Source organism: Choloepus didactylus, chromosome 21 (genome assembly GCF_015220235.1).
Source record: "Choloepus didactylus isolate mChoDid1 chromosome 21, mChoDid1.pri, whole genome shotgun sequence".
NCBI lineage: Eukaryota > Metazoa > Chordata > Mammalia > Pilosa > Megalonychidae > Choloepus > Choloepus didactylus.
Window position 1 is genome coordinate 44302516 of NC_051327.1, and position 20541 is coordinate 44323056.

The 20541-nt window shown below is 46.8% G+C and overlaps 1 protein-coding gene and 1 pseudogene across 2 annotated transcripts in view; both read right to left on the reverse strand.

The window, feature by feature from the left end:
• Window positions 1–20318, reverse strand: part of ABCC1 (ATP binding cassette subfamily C member 1) — a 138666-nt gene extending 118348 nt beyond the window's left edge. For both annotated transcript variants that reach the window (XM_037813648.1, XM_037813647.1), the window contains exon 1: window positions 20196–20318. In XM_037813648.1, the coding sequence (XP_037669576.1) occupies window positions 20196–20243 (48 nt within the window). In that variant the 5' untranslated portion in view covers window positions 20244–20318. The remainder of the gene's footprint in view (window positions 1–20195) is intronic.
• Window positions 10598–17918, reverse strand: LOC119518018 (annotated as a pseudogene).
• Window positions 20319–20541: the final 223 nt, after the last annotated feature.

Here is a 20541-nt window from a genome sequence, read left to right on the forward strand (position 1 = left end):
CCCCATCCCAGAAAATAACAGACACGCACACACACGCCACATGCCATCATCTCGGAAGAGGGTCCATCATCTCAACTGGACTGATTTGCATGTGCTAAAAAAATCTAAATGCAGTGTCTTCTCCCATTACTCTGCTTGTTAGTAGATCACAAGTCACAAGCCCCCTTAGCCCAGGGTTGCTCACCCTCAGCTCCACAGACATTTGGGGCTGGATTGTTCTGGGTTGTGGAGGCTGACCTGTGCACTGTAGGATAAACCTCCTTGGCCTCCACCCACGAGATACCAGCAATAACCCCCGGCCCCATTCATGACCACAAAAATGTCTCCGGACATGGCTAAATGTCCCCTGGGCGGCACAATCACCCCCGCTGGGAACGGCTGCCTTAATGGTTTTTCCAGGTAGCCCCGCTTCTGCCTCTAGAGACTCTGCAGATCTGTCCGCCTGCTAATCCATTCGTATCGCACATTTACTGAGCCCTGTTCTGTATCAGGAGTTGAACCAGAAACAGTCACACTTGCATCCTGCTCTCAAGAAACTCAGAATCTTGAACGGGAGGTAAGATGGGTACGTAAACGGCGACAACAGAAGATTTCATAAGCACTAAGCGTCACATAAATGGCAAGAGGTGCCTGGAGAAGAGAAAGGGGTTAATCCTCGAAGCAAAAAGGAAGCAAACTCAGAGGCCTGCAGGGCTCAAGTAGATGAACTAAGTCGGTGACGTCGGCAGCTCAGCCGTTAGACGCAGAAACACTTGGAGCTGCACGTTAAACACAGGAATCACGCTCACTTCCATTTTTCTACAACCACCTGATAATCACTCACTTCCCCAGTTTGGGGAAGCAGCAGAGTGGAGTGACAAGAGTGTAGTTTCTGGAGTCAAACCACCTGCCTTCAAATCCCTGGTGCCTTCACTTCCCAGCACTTACTCGTTACCACCTCTCTGTGCCTCAATCTCCCACCCATGACATGGACTCAGAAACAGCACGCTGTGGAGCGGCCACTTTGGAAAACAGGCCAGCAGCTCCCCAAAAGGTGAAACGTACAGTTCCCATAAGAGCCAGCAATTCCACTCCCAGGTAGAATGCCCGGGAGAACTGAAAATGCACGCCTATACCATGTCATAGCAACTTTATTCATAACAGCCAAGACAGAGACAACCCAAATGAATGGATAAACAAATTGTGGTAGAGCCGTGCAGTGGAATATTATTCAACCCTGAAAAGGAATGACAGTCTGATACTTGCTGCTACAGGGATGAACCCTGAAAGCATTATGCTACATGAAAGAAAAGCCAGGCACAAAGGACCACGTATTATATGATTCCATTTATGAAACATCCAAATCAGGCAAATCTATAAGAGGCGGAAGGTAGATTAGTGGTTGCCTGGGACTGGGTCATGGGGAAGTTAGGGGTGATAGCTAAGCGGTACAGGGTTTCTTTTGGGGGTAATAAGGTAATCTAAAGTTGATCTTGCAATGATGCTTGCACAACCCTGTGAATGTACTAAAAACTACTCAACAGTACATTTTAAGTGGGTGAATTTAATCCTATGTGAATTAAATCTCAATAAAGCTGTAAAATAAAAACAAACACAAACAAAAAACAGTGCACCAACCTCATACGGTTGTTGGGAAGATTAAAAGTTAATCTATTACAAAGCAATTAAAATAGTGCCACAATAAAAGCATCAGCTATTTTTAAAGAATAAACGTTAAAAAAAAAAAAAAAAAGAGTTCTCTATTACAAGAAAAGCAAAACAAACACAACAACCAACTAACGGCCACTGCCACTAGGTCTGAATACCCAGGAGGCAAAAGGGAATGGTGGGGACTGTGGCCAAGTGGAGCACACGGGTTCTATCTAAAAGGGGAGCCACTTCTCAGCTTCAGGGGGTATCCAGCATTGCTGGGGCTTCTCTCATTTCTGGAAGAAGCCAGAAACCTGGAATTTCAGAAAAAATCTCCCTGTTTTTAAATAATGGCACTATAAAAAAAAAAATCATTTGGGCCAAATCCAACACATCTCCAGCAAACGGTGGCTGAGAACACAGCTTTGGGAGGCAGCAGCCCTGGCCCCCACCCTGGCTCTGCTGCCCTGACCTGGCCTATATGACTTCAGGTAACGACGCCACCTGGGAGACCTCAGGTTCCTCAGCCATAAGGCGTAGACACTAAAAGCTGCTTTTCAGTCATCATGGAGACTAAATTCACACATTAAATTACTTCGTCTTCACCCCAACCCTTTGAAGTAGATACTCTTACAGCTCCCATTTTGCAGAAGCAGTGATGAAGGCACAGAGAGGTAAAGCAACTTGCCAAGGGCACACAGTCAGCAGCAGAGGTAGACTCCAACATAGGCAGGCTGGCCCTAGCGCCTGCAAATCCAAACCACTGGATGCACTAACCGCCCACCCCCCCCAACAAGACAAGACAGAGAGAATGATGCACGGGACAAAAGATGGGTACTCAGTTCATGTCCCAGCAGTGAAAGGAGGGACAAGCTGTCAGATCTGCCAAGGTGGAGACAGGAGGGAACAGGGGTATTCCAAGAGGAGGGCACAGCAGAACCCAACATCAGAACCTGGGAAAGTCTGAGGTGAGTACACCCAGATGTGGAGCAAAGGGGCCAGGAGAGAACGGGTGACAAACACAGCCGGCGCCCAAGTGAGTCAAGCAAAGGAAAGCCAAGCTTCATCTCGGGTTCCCACCCGAAAAGTGCTGCATCATACACATATTACAAAAGCTCCCAGGAATTGTGAAATCAAGAGAGAAAGTTTCTGGTTTAGCCTTTTCTTGGAGATTGTCAGGAACCAGAAGTGGGAAAAGCCACCCTCAAAGATGACCCACCCCAGGGCCTCCATCCCCAGGAGCGTCCTGGCTCGTTTGTGCTCTCCCTCCCCACAAGGCTTGGCTCTCTCCCCCTCCACCCTCTCTGCCAGGCAGCCTCGGGACCAAGATGGATGGGGAGCAACAGATCGGGATCCGGTCCTGGGCCCCCTCACCACCACCAACTTCCTGCCACGTGGCTTCACCTCTGAGTCTCCACTACCCATGTGTAAAATGGAAAGAGAAACCCCAACTCTCAACCCTCGAGGTTGGGGGGAGGGGCAGCCTTGGGGGGTGCATTTGCTGCTGCTGCTGCTTCTACCCATGATTACTGCTGCTAACACTGTCGTCGTCGTCTTCGTCACAACCACCACCGTGCACGTAAAAACAACAGCTCGTAAAGCTGTGTGCCAAGGTGTCCTTCGGAGACTTCCAGGATGAGCCAATGCCATCTGGCAGAGCCTACTGGAAAGGATTCCTCTCCGGCCCACTCCGGGATCCTTCCATCATGCCTGGGTATTAACAACCCTTCCAGAGCCACGGACCTGGGACACATCCAGAACCGCAAATTTTTTTTTTCACTTTTTTTTTATTTTTTTTATTCAATTTTATTGAGATATATTCATATACCATACAATCATCCAAAGTGTACTATCAATTGTTCACAGTTCCATCATACAGCTGTGCATTCATCACTGCAATCTATTTTTTGAAGATTTTCCTCGTACCAGAAAAAGTAAAAAGAATGAAAAATAAAAGTAAAAAAGAACACCCAAATCATCCCCCCCATCCCACCCTATTTTTCATTTAGTTTTTGTCCTCATTCTTCTACTCATCCATCCATACACTGGATAAAGGGAGTGCGATCCACAAGGTTTTCACAGTCACTGTTGCCTCTTGCAAGCTACATTGTTATACAGTCATCTTCAAGAATCAAGGCTACTGGGTTGCAGTTTGATAGTTTCAGTTATTTACTTCTAGCTATTCCAATGCATTAAAACCTACAAAGGGTTATCCATACAGTGTGTAAGAATGTCCACCAGAGTGACCTCTAGACTCCATTTGGAATCTCCAGAACTACTTATTTTAGAACAGCCCCAAACAACAGTGACCGGGAGCAGCTGGCCATGGGCCAGCTCTGCTATGTGTGAGCTGTGTCCACCTCGGCAAGCTGCCTAACCTCTCTGGGTCTCCGTTTCCCCATGTGTGAAACAGGGATATGGTCTACCCAACTCGCAGGGTTGTTCTGAGGACTAAATGAAAAGCGCTGTGTAGAGTGCCTGGGAACAAGAAGCATCAGTGGGTGCTGGTTACTGTCATCGGACGTGCCATGCCCGGCGGGATGCATGGGCAGGCCCTTGCTTCAGCCCGGGACCCATTCCCCTGGCTTGTGTCATGCTCCAGCCACACTGCCCACCCCCCACCCCGACCCCCGAATATTCTTCCCACTCACCCAGCTCTGTCCCGCCCCAGGGCCTCCCACCCAGCCGGCTCCTTCTCATCCTTCCAAGCCCACCTCAGATGCTGGTCTCACCTGTCCACGAAGAAATGCTGCTTAGATGACGGCTGTCAGGACAACAGGGCACAGCCATAGGAAAAATTACTGCGCTTACTAGTATTACCAAGAGCAAATCAGTAGTACATTAACGCATTTAATTTTCATAACTGTATGAGGTAGGCAGTACTATTATCCCCATTTTGCACGTGAGAAAATGGAGACACAGAGAGGTAAGGTAACTTGTCCAAGGTCACACAGCTAGCGAGGGGCAGAACCAGGATCTGAACTGAGGTTACACCGGCTCCCTGTTCCTCTGAGGGACAGTGACTGTGGATGTCTCACTCGCTGTGGTATGTGTCCCCAGCACTTAGCATCAGATTGACAACAATAAAGGGGTAATACATAGAAGATGAAGGAAAGGAAGAAGGAAGGGAGGCAGGGAGGGTGGGGGATATACTGGGAGGTCTCACCATATTGCACTCGTTCTAAGAGCCACATTTCTTCGTATGTTAATATCTATGATATTGGTCTCCGTCCCATGATCAATCGCATCCTATACAGGATGCCACATTCTCATATCATCACATCTCTGAAACTGGGATGCATGTCCCAGTTGTTGGCCTCTTAGATTTGATGAAATGTGGTATGTCTGCATCAGCAGCCTGGCCTCTTTCCTCAACCAACGCACCATTAAGGGATGGCCAGAGGCTTCTAAGTTTCCAGAATCCAAAAGGAAAATTGTCCTTGTTCTTACCCAAGTTAACTCGAGGAGACTGCAATAATCACCATCCCTGCCCCTTCCTCTCTAGGCTCCACAGAGACTCAATTAACTTTAACGGGGTGAGTGGCACTGTCAGGCCACCTGACCAGGCCAACTTGGGCAAAGTACCAGCTTCCCCAGGTGGGTTCATCTCTACTTGCCAGCTGCCTTCTGATCCTGACAGTTCATTCCCAAGGCCCACTTGCCCAGGCCAGCTTGTTTTTGCCAAACCTAGGCGGAGAGGAGGCAATTAAATCTCCTTCCTCACCAAAGCACAGCCCTTTCTGAGGAGCACAGCCACCAAGAAGCTGTGATCTCTGCCCAGTTCCATCAGATAAATACTTGCTATAAACACAATTTTCCTTCCAAATCACACCCACAAAGAGGATTTGCCTGGCCACTTCAGCTTCAGGGTCCCCGAGCTCTCCACCTTCACCAGTTTCTATGGGGCTCAAGGAGCAAATAATATCTTGAATTCACATCCTCCTGTTAAACTCCTGCATAGGTTTAGCATAGATCTGACACTATCTGTGGGAACAGGCCTTGGATACCTACAAGCAGGCTACAGATGTAAAGGGTTATTGATAAAGTCACCCAGGAGAAAACAGAGACACACAGAGTGCATGTGACTGATCGACTGCAACATTCCCCCAAAACACGGCTTGTGTATACCCTTGGCAACACATGGACGTGACGAGGCCAGGGTTTCTCGACCCCGGCACTACTTCACTGAAGGCCTGGAAAATTCTGTTGTCAGGAGGCCGTTCTGGGCACTGTAGGGTGTTTAGCAGCACCCCTGGCCTCTGCCCACCAGATGCCAGTAGCACCTCCCTGCCCTTCCCCCTCCAAGTTGTGACAAGCTAAAACGTTTCCAGATGTAGCCAACCATCCACTGAAGAGCAAAACTGCCTGGGTTGAGAATCACAGATCTTGTTGGTGTGCAGAATATCTTTACTTATTTTTTTTTTTTATTTTAGTGATGTATTTGTTTTAACAGTAATTAGGTAAACATATGAAGATCACCAACCTGTGATTTCATAGATATTCTAAAGTGATATGAAACTTCCCTTGGGGATAAATTTATTTAGGTTAAAAAAAAAAAGTGAATTAATTTAAAGTATTAAGTAAATACGTATGTGTAGACCCTACTGGCTGGCTTACTCATCAGCCCTCCCCAACCCCCTTCTTCCTTGCTGTCGCCCACTAGAGAGGAATAAAACCACATGCTCATTTTCCATTCCTCCCTTGCAGATTAGAAGTGGTCACGAGCTCCAGTTCCAGCCAGGAAATGTGACCAGAAGGCTGCAGTCTGAGGGAAAGGGCCTTTTAGGAAAACTTTACTTACTTAACTGAATAAAAAGGGATAAATGAGGCCGATACGGCCCTTCCCTCTTCCCACCTTGAACCCAGTTGTGATGGTTAGAGCTACAGCAGCAATTTTGGGGCCTTGACGGAAAGACAAGGAAAATGGCAGAGATGTCAACCCTGACACCACAGGGTCACAGAGCAATGCCAGCAATGCCTGCCTAACTCAGGACCTCGTGATGTGTAATAAAAAGGCATACCTTTATGTTTAGGCCACTGGAATAAGGCTTTGTTTCTATCAGCCAAACACAATCCTAACAGGTATGTATTGAAACACAGATGTCAAAATCATGACAATCCACAAATGACTGAGCTAAAGCACAGTGGAGAAGAGGGCAGACTCTGAGTTCCAACTGCTGGGTTTGAATACCATCTACACTCCTTGATAGCTTTGTGACTTTGGGCAAATTTAACTGCATCTCAGTTTCCCCTTCTATTAAAAATGGATCATAACAGTATCTACCAGCATTACTGTGAGCCTCGAACAAGATATGTACAGAGAGGTCTTAGAACACCATTTGACACAGAGTAATTCTCAAGACATGTTATTTAATTTATTAAGCTAATAGAAAGTTTAATAAATAATAGTAAACCAATGTCACACAGCAGAACAGGGATAAAGCAAACACTTGAATCGATTTCGTCATTGGTTCTTTCCAACACTTGGGAAGGAAGCTGCCTTTAAGAATAATGCTTAAAAGACAGCGTTGGAGTTAGAGGCTGAGCAAAGGGGGGAGAAGAGGCAGCCGAGGCTTCCTGGAGGATCTAAGACCTGCACAGCCGAGTCCCAGCCTCCTCTTTCCTCTCCCCTCCCCTCACTGCTCTCTGATCTCCAGCCACACTTTCCTCATTGAGCTGGGGCTTCTGCGCGTGCTTTTTCCAACGCCTAGAACATTCTTACATTCTGCTTTTGCCTACGTAAAGGAAATTGCTAGCTGTGCTCCAATATCCCTTCTCCCCACATCCCCTAGTAATATAAACTTCAGCTGGGCATGTGCCTGTCCAGAAGGGAAACTACATTTCCCAGCCTCCCTTGCAGCTATGTGGTCATGTGACTAACACTGGCCAATGGGGAGGAAGTGATGCACTCACTGAGTACCACCTGGCTCCCCTTCATAGCACCTCATGGTTCTGATTTTCCATTTATTTATCCATCTCCCCCACAAGACTGGAAGGTCAAGGAAGGCAGGGAGCTCTGTCTCTGTAAACCACTGATGTCCCAGCACCAAGCACAGTGCACGGATATGCAGGAGACCCTCAGAGACTGTCATCTGAGTGGAGTCAAGCCCTGAGATGAATGGGGTTCAGGCCCCATCCTATAAGCACAATTCACATCCCAAAGCACTGACCCTCTGAAGTTCTGATTCCCACAAGGAGGTGCCTAAGAGGATCTAAGATATACCCCTCCAACACATGCCCACTCAAGCCTTGCCTCATAGCTCTCCACAGGATCTCCCTGTCCACAGTATTTAAAAAGAAGACCATGACCACCTGCCTCAAGAGGGAACAATTATTAGCAAATGAATTAAGCTCATGTTTACATTTCATCTACAAGTAGGTATCTGTTAATTAAGAAAAATATCCTGTATCCAAGCTGTACCAGTAAATGAAAACAAAAAGTAAAGAATATGTTTTCATAGGATCCCATTCTTGAATTAAAAAAAGTACTATATATTTAAGACACATGTAGAAGAGATACTGAAAATTATCTGCCAATACGAGATTATCTCTAAAACAGTCTAATTCTGGAAGATTTTCCCTTGTGGCCATACTTGTTTCTGTACTCTTTCACTTTATACTGTATCTCTCATACTAGCAGACAAAGAAAAGAATGAGTAAGAGAAAGAAAAAAAATCCCATTCAGTAATTCAATCACTACCAAATATTTGGTAAGAGGAAAACCTGGAACTTCCCAAGTATGTAGATGGAGGTTTACATTCTACCTTCACTCATGTGCCACGGATTTCAGTATTTACTCCCCAACTACAAATAAAACTTCTGGATAAATGTGTCCAACACACCAGCCCAACTGCAGAACTGATACCTGATACCCACCTTGTCCCAGACAAGTCCTTGGCACACCTCACCCAGACTGGGCACCCTACTGACACCCAACGACGGCTGGATGTATCAACTGGAATGGCCTCAGGGGCCGGTGGTGGGCATCTGAGCCCTGGGGTCCCAGTTTCTGTCCCATACCACTCTGCAGGTGCCCAGAGGCTGCCTGGAGATGAGAAGCCAGAAGAAAGTCGCCACACCACTGCTTTCAACTGCCCACCACCGTTCCCTTTGTATCCATCACCGCAGCCAGCATCTACGGAGCCCTACTACACACCAGACCCTGAGCATCCTCTACATGGTAACTCCTTTCTTCCTCAGGGCTCTGTAAGACCCACAGCAGGATCATTACCCCCACTTTGCAGGCGAGGAAATGGAGGCTCCCAGAATGTAAGTGAGTTGGCCCGCGTTCACCCACTGGGAAGCGGCAGGGCTGGTTTTCAAAACAAGGCTCCCGAACCAGCCCTCTTAGCACCAGCCATCTACCTCCCTGGCTTTCTTTGGAGCTGCACCTCCTCCTTGTCCGAGCACCTCTATCCCTACCACTGCCCCTGCCTGTCCCTCCCCTGAGACTCTTCCAAGAATAAAAAGGGTCTGGCCCAGATGAGCCCTTTCTTCAACTCTGCCCCTACCATGTATCCACACCAACCGAAGACGGGCCGGCTCTGCCCCAACACAGAGTGTGAGATGATTTGCCTAGTCCACAGGTCTGGGGGGGGAGGGGCAGGGGAGTAAAACATGCGAGCACCCCATTAATCTATAACTGTAGTTCCCAGAAAGATTCTCATCTATCTTGTATCTTTGCCCCCCCGGCCCTGGGTTGGTGAATTAATGATCTTAAGGAAGAAGCCTTATCAAAGGGCTCCAGATAACCCAGCGTAATTATAACTACGAGGGCGCCTTTCCCAAACCCAGGCAGCTCCAACTTTCCTCTGAGCCACTGGCCCCCTGACTGATGAGGCTGATTAGAGGGACCAGAAAAGAGACTGTTATTCATGTGTACCCATCATCTGCTCTTAAAAATAACACCAACAATGTCAGTAGAATGGTGAATTGGGCCAACCTCTTTTTTGGAAAACAAGACAACCGCTAGAGAAGGCCTCTCAAGTGTTCTGGGCTATTCATTTCATTCCTGAGAATATGTTTCTAAGGAAATAATCCAAAGGACTCTGTCTATAAGGTTTTCTTTAAGAAGGGGGGAAAAAAGGCAACAACCTAAATTTTAAACCCCAGATAATAATTATGTAAATTACAGTCTACCAATACACAGAGATATTGTTTGGACATTTGAGAGTATAATTACAAGGGTTATGTAGGATCATGGGGAAAGGCTTACAACATTAAATGAAAAATGTAGGACACAAAATGGTATGGACTCGACAAATACAACCTTGCAAAACTACATACAAAAAATGGGCCAGAATCATATGTTAATGCACCCAGACAAAGCAATGGCCTGAGAAAAAAATATGTGCAATACATATGATGGACAAAAGGGCAAGATCTCCAATGGCAGGTAAAATACAAACCAGTATAAATATGGGCAAGAAGGACACAGAAAAAAATGCACAGAAAGGAACACACAGCTCACTGGGGAGTATGTCTCAGGATACGTAACTTCTAACTGGAAGGGAAATGCAGGTTAAAATGAAATTGTTTTGAATGATTGTATGGTATGTTAATATATCTCAATAAAACTGAATTTAAAATTCAACAGATGAGATTGTTTTCATCCATCAAATAAGCAAAAAATGTTTAAAAAGTGAAATACCCAGAGAAATGAGAACTCAACTCACTGCTACTGGGAATGGACTTGCTACAAACTTTTTGGACAAAAACCAGCCAATGCCTATTAAAATTATAATTTACATAGTTTGATCCATGTACAAGGATGTTTATTAAAGCATCATTTATAAGGATAAAAAAAGGGGAAATCTGCACATCAGTGGCCATTAATAGGGAAATGGCTAAATTAATTTGAACAAATCTACTCCTTGAATATTATAAATCTACTATAAAGAATAAGTGAGATTCTAGGTATTAACACATATGGCATAGTAAAGTTAAAAAAAAAAGCAGAGTAGTGATTATAACAACCTATTTTGCTTTTTTAAATAAAATATTTATAACAAAATTAAATGAAGTTTTTATATGAAAATTAAAGAAATACATTGGATAATAGTTGTAGCAAAGAATATGCTCTTAAGAGTGGGGATAAAAGCTGTTTCTCTCCTTCAGGTTCATCCAACTCATAGAATAATTTAGCTGTAAACAAGCAGAAGGATCCTACAATCTCTGACACTGATTAAAACTGGGTAAAGCACCACAGGTGCATTCTGTGAACAGCTTGCCAAGTATTCGTCTGGGTCTATTATAACTCCTGAGCAAACTGGCACGAATAGTTCATGTCGTCGATGGGTATTACATTAAGAGGTCGGTAAATCTCATTTACTGGTAACTTCTCCAATTCATCTCGAGTCCCTAGACCATCTAGTACCTTTCCAAACACTGTACTTCATGTCCAAGTGTGGCTGATTGCCATAGGTGATGAAGACCTGGGACCCACTGGTGTTTGAGCCAACACCTCTAACACTGATTTATATTAAGCAATAGTGTGCTGGCATGAAACGATCAGGTCGACACAAAACTAAAATCCCCCTGATCTCTTCACACATGCACTGGAGTCTCACTCGTTTCTTTATCTTAAGATATTCACCATATTCACCCTCAATCTTCTCGCCCCAGAATCTCCTCTTCCAGTACCTGTTGGAGCTCCCGTTTGAACCATGAAATCCTTGATATTTCTATGAAATATATAGCCATTGCACTAATTACTGGCACAAAGAACCAAGGAATTTTCACAGGTTTTAGGTGTCCTCTCAAGGAAGCCTGCTAGCTTAACCTCACCTACACCTGTACACAATATCACACACCTTCTCCTTGATGGTTTCGGTAAGCACTCATACTTAATTTCACATAGTCCTCCCGAGATACGCTCGAAAACCAGTCTCTAATTGGAGCTCGGCGAGCATTTGAATTAAGTGAACAAAGAATGAGGACAGGACTCCGTGCTTACTTCACCATTCCAGTTAGCACAGTTGTTGCATAAAAGAAAAAAGACATAATCGCAGGTGCCCGCACGGGTCTGTCGGCTCCAAGTCAGAATTTCTTTGGGCCACCGCAAGTTGGGGGGGCACCTTCTTTGAACCACAGCAAGTGGGGGGGGCACCTTGTTTTAAACATAATATTTATGCTTATAAATGTATATCTTTACAGAGAAAGGAAAGGAAGAATATTCACATTGGTTAGCTTAAGACGGTAGCATATTAAGGCTTTATTTAAATAACTATATTTGTTTTGACACACTGAGTCTGTATCACTTTTGTAATCAGAAAACCACCTTTAGAATAGAAAGTTACTGTGCAAAAATTAGCATGGACATCATAATCATGGAATTAGGAGTAAAGCTATCACATGTTGTTAAAATCATTGATTTAAAAGCACTCTGTAAATAACAGAGAGGTCAATGAATGCTTAAAATGTAAACATATCTTTTTAAAGTGGAAACAAACCAAGCTCCCTGCTACTGGGTTACAGACCTGAGCCTTCTGAAATTTAAGGTTTAACTCAATTGGGGAAAACCCTCCCTCATACACTGAAGGGTCAAGAGCCTGGTCAATTCTGGGCTTGCTCAATGCTCCAAAATGCCAGGAACACAATAGGTGCTTCATAAATGTTGGTGGGTTCATCAGTAGGAGTATAAACTCCTGCAGCAACCTGGCAATTAATTGTCAAATTTCAAAATGCACATATCCTTCAACCCAGTAATTTCACATGGTGGGGAAGGAGTTATTGGCTGTATCATTTATGTATATTTGCATACACTTGCACCGATGAATAGTCACTGAAGCACTTTTTATGATGCCGAAACTGGAAACAACCCAGAAGGTCACCAGAGAGAACTGGGAGAATACAGGGCTGGCCATGTAACAGGACAATGTGTGACTTGTAAAGAAAGGTTACCAGTTTGCATGTACTAGTACGGAAAAAAGATCAACACAGGTTTCTAAGTGAAAGGAAGGAGACGCAAAACATAATTTAGAATTTGAACCCACACACACACACACACACACACCTACATACATATTTGCATATGCTTGAAAATTTTCTAGAATACTCAAGAAACAATCATCAGTGGTTTCTTCTGGGGGTGGTGAGAGGAGAGCAAAACGTTCACTTTTTTCTATGTCCTTCTAGACAATTCACCTCTTTAAAAGTTACAGGGCAGAGACTTCATGCAACCAGCCAAGTCAATTCAGTAACAACTGGTTTTAAAAGAAGAGTTTCCTAGCAATCTACAGAAAGTCATGTTAACCATGCAAGACAGCACCTTCCACTTAAAAAGAAAAAAAAAAAAAAAAAAAAAAATACCCCTTGTCATCACCTTAATGGGTCACGAAAAGCCTTTGAGGGGAACAAGTGTACATGGGAAGTGGGGAATCCCAGGACAAGAAAAACCTGTTCTGACCCTGGAAGGTTTCAGCTTCAGTTCTGAGATAGAAGATGAGACACTTAAAAATATATTAATTTAATTTAAATTTTAAAAGCTGGGGCTCATTCAAACACAAATAGATCAGAAGGCCCCCACCCCTCCTGGGGAGCAAGTGTTGCTCCATTTCCTTGCCAAGCTGCGAATTTCCAGGCCCTTATCCTTACCACTGGCCATTTTATTAGTCCTTTATACACTTCTGCAGGATGCTCAAGGCAGGATTTTTATGAGATGGGCTCTGAGGTTCTTTGGAGTTAAAACTCTGACACTCCGACCACACCAAGCTCCCCAGGGCCTTTGCACTTGCTATGTTCCCTACCTGGGGATCCCTTCCCCCAGATCCTTGCACGGCCAGCATCCATCAAGGTCCCCAGGCAAAAACCACCTCCTCTGAAAGGCCTTCCCTGCACACCCCTCTAAGGTAGCACACGCCCCACACCACACTTCCTGTTTCTGCAGCATTTACCATAGGCTGGCATCATTTTGCTCGCCTCCAGGGTAAGCAACACAGGCCTCCTCCACTTTGCTCATGGCCATATCCCCAGTGTCAAGAAGACTGCCAGCACATAGTAGGTGCTCAATTAATAATAAATAAGTGACTAAACAAATGAGTGCAAGACGTTTATGGGAAGAACAAGAGAAGTTTTAAAAGACCACACTGAAGTCCTTCTTACTGGGAAAACTTAGACTCGTCATAAATGCTCTCCAAGGAACACGGCACCCCCAAGCAACAAGAGGCCAATAAAAGGTAATCTGAGATTCCCAGGGAGAAAACTCCCAGAGAGGAAGGGACAAGCCCATAAAATCTCAATTGCTGCCTGAGGATTACAGGATGCCCATCTAGAGCCACCCTCCCTGGTCATCTGGACCAGTTTTCCAGAATTTGGATGAACCCCACAATTATACCAAGGGGACACTTAAATAGAATCTCAACTCTGTAATTGTCCACTTATCTTAAAGCAGTTTAAGACGAAGGATGAGAGCTTCAAAGCTGATCTCTAAAGATTGGCATTTTCACTATGAAACTGAACCATCCCATGCACGCCAACCAGAAGAATGGATCAGGGTAGAAAAATCCAGTCCTCAGTGGAAAGATGTAAACACCACCACTACCTCATACAGGCTGCTGCAAGTCGCTTCTCTGGCTAAACGGAGCTTAACCTCCTTAATGTCTCATGAAGCTTCTCCAAGGCAACCTCAACAAGCCAATTACCCTAGAACTCTCAACAGCCTCTTAGGGAAGTACAAGGATGAGGGCACAAGTCTTACCCCAAATTTCCTCTCTAGATTCCCCCACACCAGTGGTTGTTGAGCGGGGTGACTTTTGTCCCAGGAGACAATGGGCAATATCTGGAGACATCTTTGCTTGTCACAACTGGGGAGCTACTGCCAGTATTCAGTGGGTGGAGGTCAGGGATGCTGCTAAGTATCCTATCACGCACAGGACGGCCCCCCACAACAGAAAATGACCCGGCCAAAAATGTCAACCATGCCCAGCTTGAGAAGCTCTGCTCCATGCCTACAATTGCCCTCAAAAACTGGCTTCCTTAACTCGGCAGGTGAACTCACAACCCTCCCCCCTACGTGGGATCTGACTCCCAGGGGTGTAAATCTCCCTGGCAACGTGGGACATGTCTCCTGGGGATGAGCTCAGACCTGGCATCGTGGGATTAAGAACGTCTTCTTGACCAAAGGTGGGAAGAGAAATAAAACAAAATAAAGTTTCAGTGGCTGAGAGATTTCAAATGGAGTTGAGAGGTCACTCTGGTGGGCACTCTTAACGCACTCTACAGACATCCCTTTTTAGGCTGTAGTATATTGGAATAGCTAGAAGTCAACACCTGAAACTGTCCAACTGCAACCCAGTAGCCTTGATTCTTGAAATTTTATAACTATGTAGCTTACATGGTGTGATTGTGAAAACCTTGTGGCTCACACTCCCTTTATCCAGTGTAAGGATGGATGAGTAGAAAAACGGGGACAAAAACTAAATGGATAGGGTGGGATGGGGGGATGGAATGATTTTGGTGTTTTTTTTTTTTCTTATTCTTATTTTATCCTTATTTTTATTCTTTTTGGTATAAGGAAAATGTTCAAAAGTTGATCTGGGGTGATGAATGCACAACTATATGATGGTACTATGAACAGCTGATTGTACACCATGGATGATTTATGGTATGTAAATATCTCTCAATAAAACTGAATTTTTTAAAAAAACTAGCTTCCTCAAAGTCCCCACCCCCACCCCACCCCCAAACTTTCACCCTTCAAGAGGTAGTACAAGTTGACGCCTCTGGCAGAGAAGACGCTGTCACAGTTCCCTGGCCAGGCTGGGGGAAGCGCTTACCACAGGACTTGTTTTAACTACGGTCCATTTTATTATTATTGTGAAATGTTCAAGCAAGTTTTCACGAGCTCAAGTTTTACTGACCATTAAGATCTGCTAATAAAAGCTAGGCCTTACCCCGCCATGAAAATCTGCAGCCAACTTACATATTGTACATTTGCTCCAAACTCCTCAGGCATTGATAACTAGTTTGTCCATCCCCCTCCTGCCAACATGACTGTATCAGAGCCAGGGTCTTTGCATCACCAAACCAGCTAGTCAGACCAGCCACAATGGTTTTACCAAAAGGTGCCAGGTAGGTTCCATGAGTGAGAGAAGCAGACCAGGTGTGAGAAAACACAATGTAAAAGGGATACTCATTCTTATCCATGGTGCAATAAGGAGGAGTGGAGACTGTGGCAAACTGGAGCAAGCAGGCCTGTTGGGGGTGGGGGAGCAACCCCGGCTGACCACTAACATGTACAAATGTAGGCCTAGTGTAGTCAGGTCTTCTGATTTTTCAGAAGCCAGAAATTCAGATTTTTCTGTGAAATCTTCCAATCAACAAATACTGGCAATGGCAGTAAACCACCTAACAAAAATTACGCCAAGCCAGTACTTTGGTGGGCTAGATCCAGCCCCCAGTCTGGAACTCATGTCGCAGACCCCAAAGGGGTCAGAGTGTTGCAATATAAAATATAAGTGTTCTAACATGGAAGCTGGAGGGCACGGTCTATCTGTTCATTCTGGACAGTTGCGTGGCAATTTCATCCTTAGAGATCTACAAAGAGGCTTCGACCTGGTTCGAAAGCCATTCTAAAGCTTCATACCACTCATTCATTTAACAAATATTTACTGGACACACATCGTGTGCCAGGCACTGGGATGACAGCCATAAACAAACACAGAGAAAATCCCTGCCCCTCTGGAGTTAACCTTCTGGTAGGAGTTCACAGAGAGTAAATAAAATGAATAAGCAAAAGATATGGGATATTAGAAACAGTAATTACAGGGTGGAAGGTGGGGGAGCTGCCAGGGAATGAAGGGAAGGGTGGGTAAGGACAACAGGGAATGGCTGCCTGAGGATTTAAAAGAGGTGAGGGAGCCACCGGGTATCTGGGAGAAGATATTCCAGGCAGGTGAAACAGCAAGTTCCGAGACTGAGGCAGGAGTGAGCCTGGCAGCCAGTGGCCTGCGTGGATTGAAACTGGAAGTAACAAGGGAGGAGTTCAGAGGGGGTGGGGGGGCAGATGCTACAGAGCCTTGTCGGCCGTTGTAAGCCCTTTGGCTTTTACCCAAGGAAAACGGGAGCCACTGCAGGTTTTTGAGCAGAGGAGGAGCGGGATCTGACCTGCATCTTGAAAGTAGGGATCAAGGGTGGAAGCGGGACAGCAGTGAGGAGGCTCCAGCTCCAACCCAGGAGCGAGACAAAGATGGATCGGGCCAGGGTGGTGTCCTGGGAGGCCGTGAGAAGTGGGCAGATTTGGATACATTTTGAAGGACAGGGCAACAGGATTTGCTGACAAATCAGATGTAGAATAAGAGAGAAAGAGAGGAGTCAAGGCTGACAGCAGGTTTTCATTCTGAGCCTCCTTGCAGAGGGAGCCTCCTTCACCGAGCCAAGGAGGGCGGCGGGAGGAGGGTCAGACGTTCCACTGGGGGACATGGTAAATCTCAGAAGGCCATGAGACAGCCACATGGAGATGCCCTTCCCAAAAGTTGAGATTTTTCCATCCCCCAGCACGTTCCAAGGCGAGGCACCTCCAAGACCATCACAAATGCAGCTGCGCCAGAAGATGGCACACAGCATCTCCAAGGCAAACAGCAGCAGCAGGACCAACTCCCATAAACTGAGACTCAAGTATGCTGCTTCTGTTTGCCCCCAGCCACAAAAAGTGCAGCAGCAAAAATTAATTCTAGAATTCCTGTTGCTAAGAATCGCTTATATTTACTAAGTGCCTACTGTGTACCAAGAAGCAATGTTCTCAGCACCCTCTCATGTGTTTCTGGTATTACTGCTCTTCCTTAAATACTATTATCATCATCCCCATTTTCCAGATGAGGAAACTGAGGCATGGAGAAAAGTAACCCCCAAGGTTGTCCAGCTGGTCACCTACAGAGTCAGGATTTGAACCCAAGGAATGCAATTCCTGGCTTAGACCCATCACACTATACTGCTTACTGATTTCATACATACATATATATATACATACATATATACATGTATTTTTTTTTTTTACATTTTCTGATTTTTCTACACTGGGCATGCATCACATTAGTAAACAAACTTTAAAAAAAGAAAAAAAACATGTAACTCCCAGGAAAGACCCGGACCCGTTTTCTCACAAAACAGCCCCTCCTACCAGCCCCACACACCTTCTGGGCACCCCCAACCAAAAAAGGAAGCCAAGTGCTACAGGGGAACTCAGCCTCTATTTTCCATTTAGATAACAAAGTTCCCCCTTTTCTCATCCCAGATCATTTGCCTGAGGGGAGTTGAATGTCAGCAGAACTCTCACCATGGGCTGTCCGCATGTTTCGGTTTTTCTGGACGTTTCCTGGGGCTAAGGCAGGCACTGGCCTGATAAGTTCTGAGGAGTCCCACGAGGGCCAGCCACCTTGATTTTTTAAACACACATAGTTTTAAACACATGATTTTAAATGCAGGAGTGGGAGAACAGGCTCCATAGCCCAATCCCATTCCCACCGGCAGAAGCAAAAGGGGGCCCAAAGGGAGAACGGCGATTCAAAATACACAACGTCATCTTTGGAAAGAGTAGTAATAATAATCTTCGCTTAACTCTGTGCAAGGAGACCGAAGCACAGAGAGGTGAAGTGGTTTGCCCACGGTCACAGTTACGGAACAGCTGGAGGACCCATCTCTCACGGGAATACGTGCTTTCTAGTCACACTTAGATTTTCCTGCCACGTGGAAGTTCTCGAGCCAAGCTGCCCTCTCTCAAACTTTCCTGGGCAGCTCTGAAAACCAGGGCTCGAGCAAGTCCAGGAATCCAGAGGGAGGAAATCTGCAAGGCCTGCCATCCTCGGGCAACCCAGCCTCTGGCAATTTCTGTAGCAAAATGTTCTTAGAAAAGGGAAAAACACAACTGGTTTCCCTGGGTGAGCTCCTGAAGCTAAACAGAGGACGCCCCACAGCCTTCATAAAACCTCATTAGACATCAACTTCCAGCCCACATCAATAAAGTATATCCTGATACAGAATCTAATTTTCGGTCACCCAGTTTTGTTTTCCTCCTTAAAGGAAAAAAAAAATAAGGAAACATTCCATAATTCACAATGCTAAACAGATCCCCATCTGATCCTTGCAGAAATGTAATCTTGCTGTTATTATAACTGGGGTAGGGGGAGATCTACAGGTTTTCTCCTCACTGCTAAAAAGAAGCTGACTTGGCAAAAGGTCTGCTCTGCAATCTGTCCCAGACCTTGAATGCAAAGCATCTCTACTATTTCCAGTCCTGGAGTAAATCTTCAACCCCACCCACCTGAAAACATCAGCCATACCACAGGATGGTTAGTTGTTCTAACAAAATGATACCATCATCCCCACTCCCACCCCCAAAACAAAGCCTTCCAGTGGGGCCCTCAAGAATGACTTTTTTGACACTCCAAAGGCAGCCAGTTTGCAAGAAAAGGACCGTAAGACAAGAAGGTATCTGGGGACGCTAATCACCAACTCCCAGGAGCCAAGGGTGTTTCTCTCTCCTGATCTCTAAACAAGAGACTATCATGTTGGGATTTGCTTAGTGCATTTAACCAGTAATCAAAACAACAAGACCCAGAGGTGGCCTTCCCAATAAAGGGGCCAATGGCATTTAGACGACACTGAGATTTAGTCAGAGCAGTGGGGATTAAACCATGGAAAGTGGACTCTGGCGACCCAGCTAGGCCCAGCAGTGCACATTCAGAAAAAAACTTGTTCAAGGAAAACACAGGGCGCAACAGAAAGGAGTCCCCCATTTTAGGGCTGAGGTTGCCATACCCACAGGTCGTGAGCAACCTCAGCTCACCCCAAACCTGACCTGAGGCTCTGGTGGGGACATTCAGGGATGTGCTTCTGCCCTGGCTGTTCCCCCAAACTTCCCTGGCTCCCTCCACCATACCCCAAACATGCCTTTAGAGCACTTAAGCTGAAAGAAAGGAAAAGATGACAACAACATGTAACCACAAAAGAGTAATGAGAATGTAAAACAGCTGGGGAGGGGGGCAAACTCCCACCCCATCAGTAGGAAACCCCTTTCTATAGCCCAGGCGGTCCCCAGCTCACCCCTTTGGTCATGAAGTGCTGTTTGTGAAAGCGGAGACCCCAACCCACAAAAGATAAGAAAAACAGAGGCAGTGAGAGACCCCACCACGCTTTTACTCCCCCCCCGGTCCTGAGCTCCCGTCCCCTGGAGGGTTACTGTTAATTGGGGGGAGGTAACCCGAAAGCAGGAAGGGCCCCTCTTTTCTGGTCCTGTACCCCACCCCCCAACACCCTAGGGCTGAGTCCTTGCCCCCCACCCCCACCCCGCCACTTCCATACCCTGTTTCCCTAGAACTCAGTCGCTCAAGTTTCCCCCATCAGCTGCACTCCGGAAGGGGCCCGGTCCGCGGCGGGGTGGGGAAGCGGGGCCGCCAGGCCGGCTGCACGGCGGGGAACGGGGGCTCGGGGTCCGCGGAGGGTGTCCCGGGGCTACGGGCCCGGCCCGCCCTGCCCGGCGCTTCCCCTCGCGGGCCGGCCTGCCCGCCTGCCGGCCTCCCTCCCTCCCTCCCGCCGGCCCCACGCGGCCCGGGCGGCCGCCGAGCACATACCCAGAAAGGGTCGGAGCCATCGGCGCTGCAGAAGCCCCGGAGCGCCATGGGGCTGGCGCGGGCACCGGCGGGCACGGGGCGGGCGGACGGGCCCGGCTGCTGGCGGCGGCGCGACGGCGGGAGGGGCCGGAGGCAGCAGCGGAGGGAGCCGGAGCCGCAACGCCGCCTGGTTGGCCCGCGCGTCACGGGGATGCGGCGGCCCCGCCCCGGCCTCTCGCCCTCGGGCTCACCTCGCCGCGGCTGGGCGCGGGCGGCGCGGGGAGGCTGGACCGGCCGGCGCCCGTCCGCGCTCCCCGGTGCCCGGCGCCCAGACTGCGCAGACTGGCCCCCGGGCCGCTGGCGTCGC